Source organism: Neomonachus schauinslandi, chromosome 6, assembly GCF_002201575.2.
Source record: "Neomonachus schauinslandi chromosome 6, ASM220157v2, whole genome shotgun sequence".
Taxonomy (NCBI): Eukaryota; Metazoa; Chordata; class Mammalia; order Carnivora; family Phocidae; genus Neomonachus; species Neomonachus schauinslandi.
In genome coordinates, this window is record NC_058408.1 from 1,954,676 (window position 1) to 1,970,035 (window position 15,360).

Sequence of the window (15,360 nt, forward strand, 5' to 3'; positions counted from 1 at the left end):
GCCTTCGTCGACCCCAGTCCTGACGACAGGCGGTATGCCCGGTGCGAAAGGCACAAAGCGGCCTAAGCGCTTTCCCCATCCACGGACTTTGGGCCTCAGCCCAGGCCACAGGCTCCTGGAGGGCAGAGATCATGTCTAATCCTTTCCTTGTAAAAAGCCTAAGGGCCCACCCAAAGCAGATGCCTGCCCTCACTTCTGTGGTGATGGAAGCAGCTGAGGGGCCTCCAGGCTGTGCTCCCCCCCGACGCCCGGAATGCCGCACCTGCGCACACACGACGATGAGGTCAGGGTTGGCCCGCAACCAGTCCAGGAAGACCTTCACGGCGGGAAGCAGGCCTTCGGCCGCCAAAACTTGTAGCTTCTCCTGGACGCTGCGCTCATTCCGACAGGAGCGCCCGCTGGACTCACTGCCCTCCGACTCGGAGCCCTCCTCAGAGGCTGGGGGTGGGGGACAGAGAGCCAGGATGAACAGCAGGCACGTGGCATCGGGCTTCAGCTCCAGGCCGGGGGCACGCTCGCCCTGCCTGCCCTCTGGAGCAGTTCTAATGGGAAAGATGGGGAACTCGCTACGCACTCCTGCTTAATCCTTCTACGCCCACTAACCTGATGCTTTTAAGCCAAGAGACTGGTGCCTCCACCCTTCTTGAGACGCCTGGGTGGCTCAGTCGGTTAAGCGTCTGCCTTCGACTCAGGTCATGATCTCAGGGGCCTGGGATCGAGCCCTGCATCTGGCTCCCTGCTCAGTGGGGAGCCTGCTTTTCCATCTCCCTCTGCCTGCCGCTCCCCCTGCTTGTGCTCTGACAGATAAATAAAATCTTAAAAACAAAAACAAAAAATGTTTCTTTCTGGGGCCCCTAGGTGGCTCAGTTGGTTGAATGTTGGACTCTTGATCTCAGCTCAGGTCTTGATCTCAGGGTCATGAGTTCAAGCCCTGTGCTGCGCTCCACACCAGGTGTGGAGCCTACTGAAAAAGAATAAATAAAACAAAATACAGGGGCGCCTGGGTGGCTCAGTCGTTAAGCATCTGCCTTCGGCTCAGGTCATGATCCCGGGGTCCTGGGATCGAGCCCCGCATGGGGCTCCCTGCTTGGCGGGGAGCCTGCTTCTCCCTCTCCCAGTCCCCCTGCTTGTGTTCCCTCTCTAGCTGTGTCTCTCTCTGTCAAATAAAATCTTTAAAAAAAATAAAATACTAAAACTAATGATGTAATGTATGGGGATTAACATAAGAATAAAAAAATAAATATAAATAAATAAATAAATAAAATAACACAAAAAACAAAAACAAAAACAGTTCTTTCTGTCTCAAGCTAAATTGGGAGGGTGGTCAACAGCTATTCTCTCAACCAGCGTTTATAAAAGGCCTACTCTCTGCTAGAAAGCAGGGCAGACAATCAGAAGGGAGCTGTCAGGGAGGGAGAAAAGGCATACAGAATTAAAAGAAACACCCCCGAGGTGCCTGGGTGGCTCACTCGGTTAAGTGTCTGACTCCTGGTTTCAGCTCAGGTCACAATCTCAGGGTCTGTGAGATCGAGCCCCGTGTCAGGCTCTGCGCTCAGCACGGAGTCAGCTTGGGATTCTCTCTCCCCCTTTCCCTCCCTCTCCGCTCCTCCCCCCTCACGCAGGCACACGCTAATAAATAAACTGAATTAAAAAAAAAATGGGGCGCCTGGGTGGCTCAGTCGTTAGGTGTCTGCCTTCGGCTCAGGTCATGGTCCCAGGGTCGGTCCTGGGACCGAGCCCCGCATCGGGCTCCCTGCTCTGCGGGAGTCTGCTTCTCCCTCTCCCTCTCCCACTCCTCCTGCTTGTGTTCCTTCTCTCGCTGTGTCTCTCTCTGTCAAATAAATAAATAAAATCTTGAAAAAAAAAAAGAAAAAAGAAAAAAGGACGACCCCCACCTCCTACCTCTTTAACCTGGCAGGTCAGAGCACGGAGCAGACCGCTCCAGCTCTGCACCCTGGCTTCCTAGCTGCTTCTATCCCTGAAGGGTTCCCTGCGTCCCACCCACGTACAGGCACGGCGTGAGGAACTGAGAATCCAAGGACAGAGCAAACACACACCGTCCTGCCCCCAAGAGGCTCATGGTCTCGCTGGGGAGACAGACAAGGCAACCGACAAGTACGCCTGAGTGGGAGAGGCCTAGAGGCTATGGCGGGGCAGAGGCTACAGGAGCCCACAGGGAGGAAATCTCCCCTGGCCTCAGGAGAAGCCTAGACCCAGTGATTTCTAAGGGAACGCCAGAGAGCAAGTAAGAATGAGCCAAGCAACAGGCCAGGGGCAAAGGGCAGCACTTAGAAGAGGGATGAGAACTCTTTCCCCAAAAGAGTGCTGAGAAAGTTCAACAAGACAACAGCCGACAACAGTCCAGCCCGGCGCCTGAGAAAGCAGGCACTGGGCGCCTCCTGTGTGGGGAAGAGCCTCGGGAGAGAGGTCCCCTGGTGGGCCGAGGGCCGGTGGTGGTGGTCGTGTGGGGAGGCAAGCCCCACACTCACGGGGCAGAACGCCAGCAGCAGTGGGGATTCTCAGGACAACACTCCTGGCCAGGACCAGAGGAAGCAGGGAAGGCAGCGAGGCGGGGCGGGGAGGCTCCTGCAGAGACAGGCAAGCCGCCTCTTCAGGGAGATGGCGGCAAGTGCGGACCAGAGCAGCCCGAAGAGCTACCTGGCTCCGAGGGCTTGTCCGCATCTCCGTTGACACAGGGTGTGCGGCTGGCCACGGTGTGAGGTTCGCTGGGGGGCTGGAGGAGCAGGTTGCTGAAGGTGGGGGCCAGTCGGAAGCAGCGCTTGGTCTGGAACATCTGGGTGGACATGGCTTGCAGGTTGCTGGCAATGCTAGCTTCACTGGGGCCCAGGGGGCCATTGAGAGACTCGGGAGCCTCTGACCTGGGCCGAGTAGGCTCCAGGGCTGGGGACCGTGTCCCCTCCTCATCCTCCATATCTTCCAGGTCTGACCGGGACTCCTGGCTGTTCATTTCTGAGTCTGTCTCAGCATCAAAGGCCGTTCCCCCACCTTCGAGACTCTTGTCGGAGCCACTGTCCGAGCCCTCGCTGGCCCTGGCCGAGTCGTGGCTGGAGTCCGAGTCGAAGCCTTCGCTCAGGTCACTGTCCTCTCCAGCTCTGGGTGGGTGGCGGCGACGGCGGAGGCAGGAGAGACGGGAGAACTTCCGGCTCTTTCTGACCTCACCCGCGGGAGGTGCTGCGGGAGGGGGCTCAGGGCCTGGCGCCTCCTCCTTCTCCAAGGGCTCATCTGTGCAGAGAGGACAGTCAGGCGGGGCCTCGGGACAAACTGGAGCCCAGAAGTTGGAAGGTGCTCTTCAACACCTCCTCCCGAGCCACGCCCACGCCCCCTCCCTCCGTCATCCGCCCCAGGCTGACCCAGCAGGGTCGCATCGCCCCAGCCTGCACCTGTGCCTTCGCTCTGGAACGCCGGCACGGGGTTCTCGCCCTCCTCCAGCTCAGCCTGCAGCCGTATATTGACGTGGTTGACCAGGTGGGAGAAGAGGGCCAGGGTGAAGGCAATGGCCGCGCTGTATTGCTTGGAGCCTAAAGCCAGGACAGCCAGGCATCAGGGGCCCAGGGCTGTGAGGAGGAGGTGCCGTTCACTCCGGCCCCATCTCACCTGTTCTCCACCCTTCCAAGGATCCAACTACTTCTCAAAGCTTCTTCTAAGGAGAAAAGCCTTCTCAGGTCTCTGCGTGATTATCCCGTCGTCTAGAACGTACCAGCCCACTCCGTGCGCCCCAGGTAAGCATATCCTCTAGCCCCATGCCATTCTCCCTGGCTCTGATGCCTTCACGCGGGCTCCTCCTCGCAGCCCAGCACCACACACCCAGCCCTGCCGCCCCCTCCCTCCCGACTCGGCTCCACGTGGCCCGCTGCAGAAAGGTCTGCACAACTGCCCGAGCGCCCCCGCAGCGAAGTCTGAATTCTGTCTGGGTCATCAGCTAAGTATCCTGCCTCTCCTGTCTGCGGGCTGTGGCCAAGAGTGTGTCTGGGAGGGGCACGGGGGAGGGGGGTGGAGATAGGCTGTGGCCTCTGTTCCTTCCCCAGCAGATCCTTCAGGGTAGGGTTCCCCAGCCCTCACACCCACAGCCAAATGCTCCTGGAAGTTGGGCAGCAAGGCCCCCAGCAGCCCCGGGGGAGAAGGCAGGGCACAGGGAGTTACCTGCTCTCTTCAAGCTGTGCACGCCCATGAGACAGATGATGACCATCTGAAAGATGAGGAGGTCCGGGAGGAAAGCGTAGCCGCCCTCATAGTCCTCCTCGCCCTCGCTGGCCAGGCTGAGGCTGGGGGACGGGGGCAGGTAGAAGAGGCAGAGGTTGAAGTCCTCCAGGACTGACTGGCAGAGTGACGTCAGCTCTGAGTCCACTGGGCTGCAGAAGGGCAGGAGCGACAGGGAGGTCCGTGACTCAGTCGGGGGCAGGCACGAGGAGCCGTGGGCACAGGGACGGCCACAGAGAGAGCCGCCCTGGTGGGGCTCACGGGACACAGGCGAAGGGCCTGCCCTCTTGTGCTCACCTGCTCCTGGGCTGCAGGAGGCTTTGCAGGTACATGAAGTTCACCAGCAACCTCTTGATATCTTTACATCTGGAAGAAGAGGAGCCCAAGGGAAATGGCAAATGGCTCCAGAGCCCCTCCAGTCCCACCACACCAGCCGCAGAGACCCCTCCGGCCCACAGGCCCTACGCACCGCTTCTTGCCGGGAGACAGTTTCCGAGCCTCGCACTTCTTCAACTGGTGGTACATTTTGGCTGCCTTGTCATACAGCCGCTTGAGATTCCCATAGGCCCCCTCAAAGGACACTTCCGACTGGATGCTGAAGGAGATACAGACGAACGCTGTGGAGTCTCGGCAGGGGACGGTGCTCTACGGGCGCTTGAGGGAACAATGCTTCTAGCCAACGCACGCTGCCCCCAGCCTCGCCTTCCACGTACAGACTCAGGGTGAAGGCCATCTTTCCGGATAAAATACACAGACACAACTTCCAGATAAACATACTGAACATAATGCCTTCGCTTCCTCCGTAAGTGGAATGATTGCTTCTACTCTATTACTGTGACTTAAGTAAGTTACCATCCCTGAAATACACCAGCCTCCGTCTTTTGTGAAACACAGAGTACTTAACAGGTGGCATCTAAGAAGCCGGCCGCATACAGGGAGCGTACACACAATTTCAGGGCTCACGACACTGGTTCGGATGCGCGTGTGTGCACCATGTGCCAGGCCCCGTACCCTGATATCGTCCACACGTGCGCACGAGGACATGGAGCCCGGAAGAGCAGGAACGTTGTGCAGGCCCCACGGCGAACACAAGCTAGAGCAGAGTCTCCAAGCCCAGCCTGCCTCACTGCAGTATCTAGGACACCAACAGTGCACTGGGCTGTTTTTAATGTCTTTTCGGGGGAAACAATCTTTTCATTGTAAGAAGCAAGGGATAGAAAAGAAGAAATACATGTTAATGGTGAATAAAAGATAGCCATGAATTCCTTGACACTCCTGCCATTCAGTGGGTTCTGTGTCTACTCCCCTTAAATCGGGGGGCCCGGGGGGAAGGACCAGGCAATGCAGCTGCTCTGACCAGCAGAACACCGTGCAGGTGACTCTGCCAGTTTCCAGGCCCAGGCCATAAGAGACTGGCAGATTCTATAAATCTCTTGGATCATTATCCACTGTCTGAAGCCTTGAGCTACCACATAAGAAATCATCTCTCCCAAGGAAGAGAGACCACACGGAGTGGGAGGGGGTCCAGATGAGCCTCGATCCAGATAGATCAGCCCTCCAGGGCCGCTGAATACCAATGACTGATCCTAGACAAGGCCACCGAGGGGAAAAGAACTGCCAGACTGAGCCCCACCCAAATACCTAACCCATGAACATGAGACGTGAATGCTTTAACATAGGAGGGCAGGACCTCAGCAGGCACCTCCCAAACCTGGATGTGCTGGGCTGTCTTTGGAAGTGACTCACCCTAAATCATAGTCATGGGTGTGATGAGGGACCAAGGGGGCATTCCCCGGAAGGCACGAGAGAATTGGGGAACAGGCAACGGAAACCTACAAACCTGGTAACTGTATTTAAGAATTAAAACAGTGGCCTCTGGGGCCAGTCTGTACCAATCCAGGAAAGGAGACGGGCACCCCAAGAGCAGATACTGTGTTGATTCAAGGGAAAAGGTTTCCCAGACCAGGTGAGCCGAGGATCATGGCACAGGGAATTACAAGGCATAATCTTTACACTTTGGTACGTGGCCAGTAAGTTACGAAGACCAGCTTACTTTACCCCCTTTGCCTTGAAGCCCAGTTCACAGCAGTGTCTTCTGCAAATGTCTGGCTTCTCATGGAGCCATCGGCCCCTACGAGGCTGCCGCTGGGGCCCAGGCAGTTTATTTCTGACTATAACGTCATCAGGGGCACCAGCCGACCTATCAGGCACACGCGCACTTGGCTCTGCCGACTTGGGGACCTAAACCCACTCAGCCTCAGCTGTCCTGAAACCGAGGTTTCTTATTCTGAGGGAGCATCAGCACCGGGGAAATAGTGGGCCACCCTGCTGCTCAGCTGGTCCTCCCACACTGTCACCACAGTCACTCTGAGACACTGAAGCTCGACAGTTCTGCACTTGTCAACCACTACCCTGATAACATTTTATTCCCCACGTCTTTTTTTTTTTTTAGGATTTTGTTTGTTTATTTGACAGAGAGACACAGCGAGAAAGGGAACACAAGCAGGGGGAGTGGGAGAGAGAGAAGCAGGCTTCCCGCCGAGCAGGGAGCCCGATGCGGGGCTCAATCCCAGGACCCCGGGATCATGACCTGTGCCGAAGGCAGACGCTTGACGACTGAGCCCCCCAGGTGCCCCCCCGATCCCATGTACTTCCTCCTTCCAGACAGCAATCCTGAACTTACAGGAGATGGTGGGCAGCTATGTTGGCTGCCTGAGAGCCAACAAATCCAGGGGGTTCTGTGACAAGCAGCCCTACCTCCGCCCCGGGGATAGGAAAGGAGGGGGCGTGAAGCAGCAGCAGGGTGGCCTGGCCCGGGGGATGGGGGAGGCAGGCACTCACCAGCGCAGGTAACAGTACATGGCCTCCACGCTGTAGTACTTGCTGCCTGCAAGCGTGCCCAGCTGGTTGAAGGGCATTCCTGAAGGAAGACAGAAGTCATGCGGTCCGGGGCCACAACATGCACCCACCGCCACGACCCAGCGCTACTGAGCACCGGGTACTCATGGGGAGGAGGACCGGGTCTGCAGCGGACACCGGCATCCCTGGGGAAGAGCAGCTGATCCTATCTCCCCAGGGGACTGACTACAGACTCCCTGCCGGCCTGGCCTGCCAGGGGGTTCAGCACCGAGGGGCGCCATTCCGTCAGCGGCGGCTGTGGCCCCTCTAAGGCTGATGGAATGCCATGGAGCCCTCTCCTCTATCCCAGCTCGGTTTCTCACCCCTGAACTCTCCTACTACGAGCTAATCCCCGCCTCTCCCTGTAACGGAGCCTTCTCCCTTCTCCCACTGTGCAGGCCATGCGGACAGCTAAAGTAGAAGTTCCTCTTTCTACAGAGACCTCAGGGACAGGGGAGCCTTCTTCTCTTCCTTCCCCTCTGCCTTCCTCCTTCTTAGATCAGGACTCTGCATTTCTCTTGAGCGTGTGTTCCGAGGGGGAGAATGCCCAACCAAGGTGAAGTCTGATGGGACCGAGCATGGGGAGGACCCACGGAAGCCAATGCGGCCTGCCTGCCCTCTTAACGTTGTCTTCTTGTTGGAAAATGCTGCCTGGTAGGGAGGCCCGAGTGGGGGGTGCCACTTACCAATCTGGGGAGCTACTGACAAGGCTTGGTAGTAAAATCTCTCAGCTAGCAGCTCGGTGTCTACACCAGCTAATTCATTCTGGTATCGCGCTGCAGGAGACAGAAGGAAGGAAATGTGATGATGCTGTGTTTCAGAAAAACCTCCCCTCATCTGGAGTCCACTCTGTGGAGCTGTAGTAAGAGCCTGGGAGGAAGATACCTGAGCTAGGAGGCAGGCTGCTTGGGCCTCTGGCACAATCTTAACTCTGCATGACTATGGGCAAATTGTTCAACTCTCTCTTCCTTGCTGGTAGCTTCAAAATGTAGAGGATGTTTACTGTTTGTAAAAAGACTCTTGCTTATCTCCTCCCAATGAAGGGGACCTGCAGCAGACGTAACTGCTTGGGAAGACCCCTGGTACTGGGCTCTAGAATATAGCTGCTTGATTCTGGAGTGAAGACATTACTGAGGACACCTGGTCAGTCTACATGAAGCAGCTGGCGCTCTCTGTGCACAGGGCCCATGAGGGGACCAGGAGTGGGCGGGGCAGGGAGGGAAAGAGCCTCAGGTGACAAAAGGCAATGCATCCAACAGCCTAATGAGAAACCTTTAGCTACCAGGACTAGAGGCCCAGGGGCCAGCAGGCAAGAGAGTACTCCTCCATTCTGAGAACATTTGTCGGGCAGGGAAGTCCTCCATGAGGCCTAACTTCAATTCCTCTAGGAGTCCATGAAGAAAGAAAAAAGCAAACCCCAAAGAAGGAGAAGAGTATCCAATTAAGGTCTTCCTAACCCACTACTGAAACTGAGTAATCACCCAGACTTTCTCAAAGTTCATTTTCCCTCTTCCATAGTCACTGGTCCTTTCTGGCTCACGGAGGGGCAGTGAGAAGGGCACATCGTTTGATGGGGGGGTCCTCCTCCTGCTCCCCCATCACATACAAGGTGGTACCAACAACAGAAGCAGCTTTCCGCCTGTCCTGGAGCCCAACCCAAAAAGGAAAGGTTCAGATTCTTACACAAGTCCCCCAGGTACATGAGACATCGGTGACACGCCATCTGTGCCCAGTCCATCTCCTTCCCCGAAGCCGACACTGGCTTCCTGCATCCTGGGAAAGACAGAGACCGTCAGGAGCCCGTTCCCCAGCCCCCTACCTAATGGGAAACACCTTTCCCAGGTGGAGAAAGGAGATCAAGAATCCACGGCTCATCCTAAAACAGTGTTAGGGGGCAGAGAAGACACGCATCCAGGACCCAGGTAGAGAGACAGAGGCTCACAGATAGGGGTCATTCACAGGAGAGGAAGGAACTGGAGGAGATGGGCGAGGGTCCCTGGGCCAGGACAGTTCCCTGGGGGAAGGCGACGTGAAAGGTCATCATAGGCGGGCTTCTACAAAGGAAGAAGAGGTGAAGCTCAAGTGTCAGGACAGTCTTGGCTGCCTTGGGTAGAAGCTCCCCACATAAGAGTGAAAGGTTTGAGTAGAGATGGGAAACCTGTGCATGAAGCCAAGGTAGGTGCTCCAGGCTTCTGCCTGGGGAGGACGTGCACGGAGAAGGCTACCTACTGGAGGGTCTGCCCATGAGGGAGACAGCTGAGCCTGACATGCCTGAGGACCAGTGTGGCCAGAGCCCGATGTGCTGGGCTCTCCGCTCCCCCTTCACCCAAGCAGCTTTGCAGCCTCAGTTCAGAGAGCTTGAGCTCTTTGGGAAGCAGTTTTCCCACGTGCCAGGTACTGGTCTAAGTGTCGCTCAGTGTCAATTTAACGGATCCTCACAGCAACCTCACGAGGAGGTCACTCTCACTGCTCCCAGGCGGTAGTCAAGGAGACTGTCACACAGCGGGTAAGTGGGAGAGCCAGGACTCGAAGGGCACACTGGCTCCAGAGCCCCTCCCCCCTTGTCCACCTCACCGTCAGCCACGCTGCCGGCTGCGTGACTCCCACCCCGAAAAGCGGACCGAACAGCGCAGTCAGCTGAACATGAAAACATCAACGAGGAGGAAAACAGAGTTTGGGGAACTGATTCTCTGAAGTGAGACAATATTTGTTGTCCTTCACTTTTGGGGGCTCTGGAGCTCTCCGGCCATCTGGTATAGTCTGTGAGGGCGGTCTTAGGTTACATTGTTGTTTTTAAATCATGTTTTGTAAACGCACCAAATGCAGTGCTACACTTCTGACCGGAGACTGCCCTATGGTGGCAGTCACAAGCTCGGGCCCCGGGAATCCAGCAAGGGCGGGGGCAGAGGCGGGGCAGGGAAGGAGCGTGAGGGGCCAGAGGTCAGACAAGGAGGGAAGGAGGTCAGCCAGAGCCACGGACACCTCAGACAGCCGCACAGAGACCAGCGCTCTCCTGCGGGAATGTCCATAATCCCCAAACGTTTCTAAAACTGTCAATACTTGCAAAAAAACTGGGAAACAATCTCTGAAGTTAAAAGAAACAGTGCTGGGGGCACCCGGCCAGCTCAGTCGGGGGGGTGGGAGGCTCCTGATCTTGGGGTCGTGAGTTGAAGCCCCACGCTGGGTGTAGAGATTACGTAAATAAATAAACAAATAAATAAAAACTTAAAAAAGAAACAGTGCCAACCAAATTCAACTGCAAGAAGAAAACAAATGCTATTAATACCATCCTCCAGTGCCAGATCTGCTCTAGATCATTCCATCCCTCCTTCTGACTCAGTCTACAGTCCCAACCAACAGAAACCTCTCTCTTTCCTTCAGATCGTCACCCTACCTCATGTGCTTGTTTGGATAAACCCAAAATCCATGGACTATATGCTATATGAAGGTCTTGCTAGAATCCTCTCTGCCTGACTAGGTCACAAGCTACAGTACCCAGAAGAATAAGAAGGCCAGATGTGGAGGCATATATCCTTGCTCCTCAAGCCCACCTTTCAGAGTTCACTGACCTATGAGGGGGTCGGTGACATGGGTCCAGTCGATGCAGCACTGAAGTTCCAGCTGGTAGTGGGACTGGATATAGAGAAGCAGATGCTGGTAGAAGCCAATCCCAGCGACCAGGTGCGTCCTGTAGGCACATTCCAAGGTGCTCCGGCTGTGGATGTGCTGGACGTTGGGAAAGTGAAGGGGCTGGCTAAGCAGTAAGCTCAGAGGACTGTTCTTCCTCCCTAACCCAGTTCCTCTCATGAGGAAATGAACTTAGATTCTTGGCTCTGAAACTTCATCCACTCTCCTTTCACTCACAAGTTATCCCCACACCCTTAGATCCACTTCTCTGAACTTCCCATCTGGGATGAGGCTCCTCCTCCCCCAATCCTAATTACATGTGACCCCCTCCCTTTCTGTCATCTTTTCCTTGGCTCCTCTACCTCCAACCATGTCCTGGCCCACCTTCCTAGCTGTCTCTTCCTTTCTTAGCTTCCCTCTTTAGACAACATTTCTTCTCAAAATCTAGGACCTCCCCTTACCTTTTTGTTAGTCTTGATAAGCTGAATAACTTCGTAGTATACCTTTCTCCATAGCAGCTCCTCAGCCTTCCTCCCATAATCCACTGGGTGCAGGAACATAAGCTTGACGCAGAGCTCACGCAGCCTGAGGGTACAGAGGAGCGCAAGAGACTGACCATCCTTGGGGCAAGGAAGCATTTGCCAATACCCCGACCAACAAATCCCTGTGCCTCCCAAGGGACATCCAGGGTCAGTCTGCATGACCCGGGACAAAGAGCTGTCCTGGAAAGCAGCGGGAGCCCCAAAGGATAGAGGCAGGAGCAGTAAGAACTTTAATAATCTTCTTTTTCCCCTGCACACTTCTCTCCTTTTTTCCTGCCTTTTAACCCCATCTTTCTTTCCTGTCATTTTGTAGCATGGCCAGCTCCCCCAACTCCAATGCCATCCGTATGGCACCAGTCTGTTAGATGTAGAAGCTGCAGAAAGACTGAGGGGTCCCCATTTCCTCTCTTAGGAGGGCCAGAGTTCACAGCCCATTATTGTACCATGAGGTCAGGAGATAAGAGAGAACATGCGTCTACATGTGACAGCGTTTCAGGGGGAGAAGGGCAGAGAAACCGTAAGGATCTGTGGTTTAGAGTCTCCAGCTTACTTGTTCCTCAGGCTAATGTTCTCTGGTTTGAACACTTCTTGATAAGCGGTTTTGTTGCAAAGGATGAGGTCAAGTCGATGCACAGCCTCCACCACAGCCCTGGAGGGAAATACAGGCAAACAGCCCCTGAGCCATGCATATATCCAGGCAGGCTGGGGGGGGGGGGGGGGGGGGGGGGCACTGATCCTAGGGGAGAAGCTGCAGAATTAGGGGCAGGGAAATGGGAAGGCTGCAGGCTGGGCTGCACCCAACAAGATGAACAGTCTCCCCGCCCCCCTGACAGAACAGCCCCCTACCCCGGGGGACATTTCTGACTATCACTACTTGTGGCGGGGATTCGAGGGGGTGGGGGGAATTGCTACTGGCATTCAGTGGGTGCGGCCAGATACCCCACAATACACAGGACAGTCCACCACATTAACTATCCTACCCCAAATGTCCAAGGTGTCAAGGTAGAGAAACCCTGTGATATGAGAAGCTAGACTCTCTTAATGGAAAGAGTCTATGCTGCGATGCCAACAGAAAATCCAGGCTCTGACCGCTGGCTGTGTCTAAGACTGTAACTTTGGGCAAATTATCGGAGCTCTCCAAGCCTCAGCTGCACTGTCCATAAAAATGGGGACAGGAACAGCAGCTGCCTCAGAGGACTGTGAGGATGAACTGAAAGAACTTACGGGTGGCCTTGGCATACGGCAGCCATTCAACAAATAATGGTGACATGAATTAATTACTGTGCACGGGCTTATTGTCTCTGACACAAAGGAAAGGCATTCCTAGCATAAAATTCTATTTCTGAATTAGTGGGGTATGGAAAAATGGGGGGAGGGCTGAGCTGTGTACTGCACAGTCACAAGGTCTTCTGGGTTCTTTGTTTGATATTAAAGGCTCTGGGTCCTGGGCAAAATATCTAACTTCCTTATGTCCCAGTTCTCCCATCTACAAAATGAGAGTAATATTATCACCCACGGTGTGAGGATTAAATTAGCTAATACACAAAGCACTCATAATAGTGCCTCGTACATGCGGAGCATTCAGTAAGCATTAGCCTCCATCTCTCTTGTCATAAGGCTAAGGAGGAGACTCCAGACACCACGAGAAAAGGCCAAGGAAACTCCACAAGGGATGGCTAAGAAGTGCCAGAGGTATGTGTCACCTCTAGAAAGGTAAAACCCAGAGGAAGACAGATAGCAGCTGTGAAAACAGGTAAACTCAGACATAGCTCCAGGCACAAAAGCAACAAAGAAAGGGGGCATTAGTGATTCCCAAAACAATTCAAGATTGTTTCAGAATACTGAGACGTGGGCTCCTGGGCTGGGGCAAGTGGGCCCCGGCAGGCGAGCCAGGGGGCTCAGGTGGGACGCCAGCAAAAGCTGCCCTGCCCAGAGAAAAGTGACCACCAGCACACAGGTGAGTGGGTGGGAGGGTAATCCAGGCCTTCCCACAGGCAATCTTTAGAGCTCAGCATTTCTCCAAATGCCTTCTGGGCTGCCCAGAGAAGGGAGCCAAGCCCTTTCAGCCAGCCTGGCCCCCGATGCCAGTGCCATCAGACAGCCATCAGTGACTTTACTCTAGGCCTGCTTAGTGCCCCAGGGCAGGGCTTCTGAACTTCCGTGCCATGGACAGATCTCAGGAGTGTGTACACATGTCTTTATGGACTGCTCCACAGCTCTCCTTAGTTCTCAATCCAAGAAAGCTTAATAACCATTACTCTAGGAAGTTCTAATTGCAAATCTTTTTTTTTTTTTTAAGTAATCTCTATACCCAACGTGGGGCTCAAACGCATGACCCTGAGATCAAGAGTTGCATGCTCCCCTGACTGAGCCAGCCAAGCGCCCCGAAATATGTTTTTTAAAAATAGTTAATTGGCCTAATTAATTAATTGGTGTTTGTGACCCGCCCAGCATCCCTTCTACTGCTGCCTTTTCTTCTGAGAGGCTTAAAACATTTCAGAATCTCATTTCTATAAACAGACTGTGGGGAATTTCCCAAATTTACTGAAGCTCAGAGTGACAGTTTCGTAGTCTAACAGCACATTTATGCTGGGCAGAGAAATCAGACCTTCCTTCCCCAGTTCCTTCCAAGAGCCACCACTGCGCTCATAAAGAACAAAAACAGGGGCGCCTGGGTGGCTCCATCGTTAAGCACCTGCCTTCGGTTCAGGTCATGATCCCAGGGTCCTGGGATCGAGCCCCGCATCGGGCTCCGTGCTCCGCGGGGAACCTGCTTCTCCCTCTCCCTCTGCCCCTGCTTGTGTTCCCTCTCTCGCTGTCTCTGTCAAATAAGTAAAATCTTAAAAAAAAAAAATACAAACAGAGACCTGCTGCCTCACATTTCCACCCTGCTCAAAGCCAAGAACTCACAGTCGCAGGCAGAGGTGCCCACATGCACACGTGTAAGCCACATGTGCTCACACATCACCTTCAGTCAGCCAGTCCTGTGAGGGTAGTGGGTGGAGGAAGAACTAGGCCTGCGAACGATCAGAAGGATGACCAGGGCCATTACCAAAAGCTGGAGACAAGGACGGAATCTTGCAGGCAGGGCCCACGCTCTGACAGGCCGCGCTGACATTCAGCAGCATGACACGGCACACGTGCCAACCAGAGCCAACTGCTCACCCGCCTGAGCCGGCTAGGGGCAGCCCACAGTGGGCGCCCAGGGGCTGCTGGATTGGATCACTCTTCTATTTTTGGAGCAGCCTATACTCCCCTCTGCCTCCGACTTACAAAGGCCGAAAAGGCAGGATGCCGATTCCAGGGAGGAAAAGACAACATGCTCTTGACTCTTTCACTGCCAAGATGGGGCCCACCGCTCCAAGGGCCCTGTTCAACAGACCTGAGCTAAACGAAAAATCCAAACCCTACGCCCTACTAGAAAGCAGCAACCTCAAGTTGGTCTCACGCTTCACCCCATTCTGCCCCAGTTCTAGAAACCACGTCCCAGCTGCCCCCCATAAAACAATCCTCGACCCTGTGTGGGAAGAGGCACAGCGGCCTCAACAGAGGGATGGGGGATGTAGACAGGACCTGCGGAGGGCGAGCGGCGCTGCGGCAACCAGAAACCAGGAATGGAAGCTGCTGGCAAGAGACTGTAGTCATGAGGCTGGGAGGAAGCGGGGCTCGGGATAGGAGGACCCAGGTGCCCTGAAACGGGCTCCCATGACCTAGGAACACTCCGGACTCACAGCCCTTCGTGGCCCTTCCAGACCAACACAACTCGTCTTCAGCCTCTCTCTTTTCATTCAAACTCCGCACAACTGGAGCCAGAGGGACTTTCGAGTGTATCCAACCCAAGCCTGTCCTCTCCAGGAAGAGGAGAGCGAGGCCCAAGGTCACACGGAGCGCCCGGCTCTCCGGACCGCAGTCCGGGGCGCTCCCCTCCGCGTCCTGCGGGGTTCGGAGCGCCGCTCCCTTCCGGGTTCTCCCCGCCTGCGACCCCACCCTCACCTCCGCGGCCCGCACAGCTCGGGGCCCGCCCCAGGCGCCCCGCCAGGGGCCTCCTCCACGTGCGCCCCTCGGCCGCCCGGCC

General features: G+C 55.3%; 1 protein-coding gene across 4 annotated transcripts in view; it reads right to left on the bottom strand.

The window, feature by feature from the left end:
* The window catches only part of SMG5 (SMG5 nonsense mediated mRNA decay factor), a 26,283-nt gene that overhangs the window by 10,427 nt on the left and 496 nt on the right, over window positions 1-15,360 (bottom strand). For 2 of the 4 annotated variants that reach the window (XM_044915877.1, XM_044915875.1), the window contains exons 2-13: window positions 11,836-11,934; window positions 11,205-11,328; window positions 10,686-10,842; window positions 8,800-8,889; window positions 7,803-7,892; window positions 7,060-7,138; window positions 4,688-4,813; window positions 4,516-4,584; window positions 4,162-4,370; window positions 3,402-3,539; window positions 2,659-3,243; window positions 263-438 (exon numbers count right to left, since the gene is read on the bottom strand). In XM_044915877.1, coding sequence (XP_044771812.1) covers window positions 263-438; window positions 2,659-3,243; window positions 3,402-3,539; window positions 4,162-4,370; window positions 4,516-4,584; window positions 4,688-4,813; window positions 7,060-7,138; window positions 7,803-7,892; window positions 8,800-8,889; window positions 10,686-10,842; window positions 11,205-11,303 — 1,818 coding nt within the window. In that variant the 5' untranslated portion in view covers window positions 11,304-11,328; window positions 11,836-11,934. Of the gene's footprint in view, window positions 1-262; window positions 439-2,658; window positions 3,244-3,401; window positions 3,540-4,161; window positions 4,371-4,515; window positions 4,585-4,687; window positions 4,814-7,059; window positions 7,139-7,802; window positions 7,893-8,799; window positions 8,890-10,685; window positions 10,843-11,204; window positions 11,329-11,835; window positions 11,935-15,360 lie in introns of those variants that run through there. The other 2 variants (XM_021682096.2, XM_044915876.1) reach the window with 2 other exon arrangements.